This window comes from Cynara cardunculus (assembly GCF_001531365.2).
Source record: "Cynara cardunculus var. scolymus isolate 2C chromosome LG 1, CcrdV1, whole genome shotgun sequence".
Taxonomy (NCBI): Eukaryota; Viridiplantae; Streptophyta; class Magnoliopsida; order Asterales; family Asteraceae; genus Cynara; species Cynara cardunculus.
In genome coordinates, this window is record NC_037528.1 from 778,274 (window position 1) to 781,502 (window position 3,229).

The 3,229-nt window shown below is 43.0% G+C and overlaps 1 protein-coding gene across 1 annotated transcript in view; it reads right to left on the minus strand.

Annotated features, from left to right (window-relative positions):
- Positions 1–2,201, minus strand: part of LOC112525987 (low-temperature-induced 65 kDa protein-like) — a 5,466-nt gene extending 3,265 nt beyond the window's left edge. The window contains exons 1-5 of the mRNA XM_025136332.1: positions 2,098–2,201; positions 1,813–2,016; positions 1,290–1,727; positions 436–1,212; positions 286–360 (exon numbers count right to left, since the gene is read on the minus strand). Coding sequence (XP_024992100.1) covers positions 287–360; positions 436–1,212; positions 1,290–1,727; positions 1,813–2,016; positions 2,098–2,200 — 1,596 coding nt within the window. The 5' untranslated portion in view covers position 2,201 and the 3' untranslated portion in view covers position 286. The remainder of the gene's footprint in view (positions 1–285; positions 361–435; positions 1,213–1,289; positions 1,728–1,812; positions 2,017–2,097) is intronic.
- Positions 2,202–3,229: the final 1,028 nt, after the last annotated feature.

The window sequence follows — 3,229 nt, forward strand, 5'->3', positions numbered from 1 at the left end:
AGCTTGATTCGAGCTTGATTCGAGTTCAAGTTCGAGCTTGATTCGAGCTTGATTCGAGTTCGAGTTCGAGCTTGATTCGAGCTTGATTCGAGTTCGAGTTCGAGCTTGATTCGAGCTTGATTCGAGTTCGAGCCTGAAAAATAGTTTTCGAGTTCGAGTCGAGCTTCGATTTCGACTACTCGCGAGTTTTCGAGTCGAGTTCGAGCTTCGAGATTAGGTTTCGAGTTCGAGTCGAGTATAATGATACTCGAGCTCGACTCGCATCATTTACACCCCTATTCACAACTCATTGTCCGCCCCCACTTCCACCATTCCGATTCTCACCGGGAGAAGGCGAAGTCGATAACCCTTCATCTGTCACTGCAACAACACACATAAACAAACACCATCAATAAATACTTATTTTAATGCAAAATGATTAAAACCACTACTCACCATAAGAAGTTCCAACGGTTCCCTGAGGTGCATCCCCTTTCCCACCGAACCACGAACCCACTGCATCCTTCAACCGGTCTGCCACACCTTTCTCAGCCACCACATTACTCGAATCATGATCACGATCACTCCCTAATCGGCGTCGGACTTCCTCCGACTCCGTCACCCTTCCTACCTCCGCTCTATCCTCACCACACTTCTTTTCCGACTCTTCATGGCTTCCCCTGTGGAAAGCATGCGTTATTACTTCCGACAACGCCTTATCGTCATCTCCAGGTCTTAATGTCTCCACCAAGTATTCCTTCACCGACACTACTTTATCACCTTCCTTCCCTTTCTCCACCTGCACTTCCGCTTGTGGCTGTCCAGACACAGACCCTTGCACTTTGGAAATCACCGAACTTCCCGCATCCACCACCTTCTCATAAACCGGTGCCAATGTCTCCGATACTTTATCTGTAATCTTGTGCGCATAATCTGTTGCGGAGCCTGGTTTTTTGACGGTTTCATCTGATTCGCTACTCGGGGTTTGGCCGGAATAACCAAGTTTGGAGGCGATGGCGTCTGCGGCTTTATCGGCTATGGCGGAAGCGGAGGATGATATTTTTTCAACGTAGGTGCTACTCCGGCTTGATGGGTTTCCGGTGAGGGTTTCACGTGGGAGATTTTCAGGGTGGTTTGGATCAAATCTTTTCGGTCCGGAATCGTCGTCTTCATCGTGGATACCCATTTTGCCAAATGAATGTTGGATTTGCGAGAGTTCTGCTTCCTTGCCACCTGTTAAAAATAAAACAACAACGTTCAAATTTAACGGTAAAAATACTGAAAATATCAATTGCTATAAATTTTTATACCTGTATGTGTTGGATCGGTGACTTTGGTCTCATAGTTTGAAGGATCCGAACCCACCATTGATGGTTCCTTGGGAGCATTAGGATCCTTCACCATCCCAGTAGATTTCCCAATACTACCCCTCGATTCTTCTTGATGGGTCCTTGAGACCATGGGGGCAAAAGGGTCTTCTTCCATCCCAGTTGATTGTCCAATTTTACCCCTCCATTGATTTGGATTTACTTCTTGACCGTATGCTTGAGGATGACCAAGTCCCGATGGTTCAGACAAGTTGGTTCCATATGGTCCAGTGGAAACAGTTGGTGGTGCACCATGGGGCTCAACCACATGGGAACGATCATACCGGTCCTCGGCCATTACTGATGGCCTTTCCAAATTACCCCTGGGTTGTGCCAAAATTGCATCTGGACCACCCAGACCAACCCTAGGCGAATCATACACTGCAGAATTCGTAACCAATTTGATGCTTTATCCACTTGTACCGTACAAGCAATCAAACAGAACTTGAAGATATATAAAACTTACTCGGTGCACCATGGACTTCTGCGTCTTCCTCCATTTCTTCATCATCATCATCGTCATCATCATGATGATGATGGTCATGATCATCGCCGCCATGGCCATGTCCATGCTTTGTGATGGTATTCTTTAACTTCTTGGCTTTTTCTTTGACTTTCTTGATCACTGATTTCTTCTCGCCATGATGTTCATCTTCATCGTAATCATGACCTTTCATCAACAACATAAAACACCAAATGATCAATTTCATACTGTCAGTTGATTAATTACAGAACATCAATGGATTGTTACCGGAGTGATGGGTGCCGGTGCCGGCGTTGGCGTTGGCGTTGGCATTGAAGGTGTCATGGTCGTCGTAGTGACGGCCGTGGGTGTGCTGTAAATGTGGTTCCATTTGAGTTTAAAAGATAAGAGGGGTTGCTTGAAGAAGGAAGCATATATAGAAGGGGAATTGGTTTAGGCAAAAAAGAAAACGGCGTGTCGGAGGTAAGCATGAAAGCATGACGCATAGAGGGAATGACACGTGTTATGAAGTGGACGCGTGGCATGCAATGTATTGTTGACGTGGCCCACCGAGTTTAATGGTGATCGTCCTTCTCTAACCGCTGTAAAAGCATATCAGAATTATGGACGGACCCGGAAAAAAAATTAAACGGTAGCATCATTTGACCATAAGAAAAAGAAAATGTAAGAATTTTTTTTCAAATAGTAACACCGTTTAATTAAGAAAATGATATTAACATGATTTGAACTTGGTGTGGAGTGGAATAAAAGCCTTACAAACCAACTATACCAAATAAAACTTGTTCTCATTGTAGTTTCATAATACATACGGTGACACACAATAAATTAATACGATTACACCGTTGACGAAACCTAAATTTTTTACGCTTTGCCGGAAAAACGATACGGTGGTATGTACCACCCATGACACTTAACTAGGTCCGTCTATGATCAGAACGGAGCCGGATGACGGAACAAAACGTATTTCTTTCGGTTAAAATATCATAAACCTTATTTAAAAAACAATTAGATTTCTCTTATTTTTTTTACCAAAAAAAATATTAAACACAAAATCCCAATACAAAAATAAATTGAATTTTGCTCTTCTTCCCAGGGCCGGCCCTGGCCATGTGCAACCCGTGCGGCCGCACAGGACATCAAAGCCTAAAGGGGCATCAAGTTGTCATTTATTACTAGTTTTCGGTTTAATAATTTGAGAATTGAACAACTGAGTTTTAACTATAAAAACAGGTCCAAGGCCTAGTAGTGATGCATATTGAATGCACATCGTTGGAAAAAGTTGGAAAATTGGAAAAGTTTTTGTTTGTATAAAGTTGTCTGTATGAATTAATCTGTCTGTATAAGTTGGAAAAATTTTATTTTCACAGATGTAAGGAGCACTTTTTTAGTTGGAAGAGAC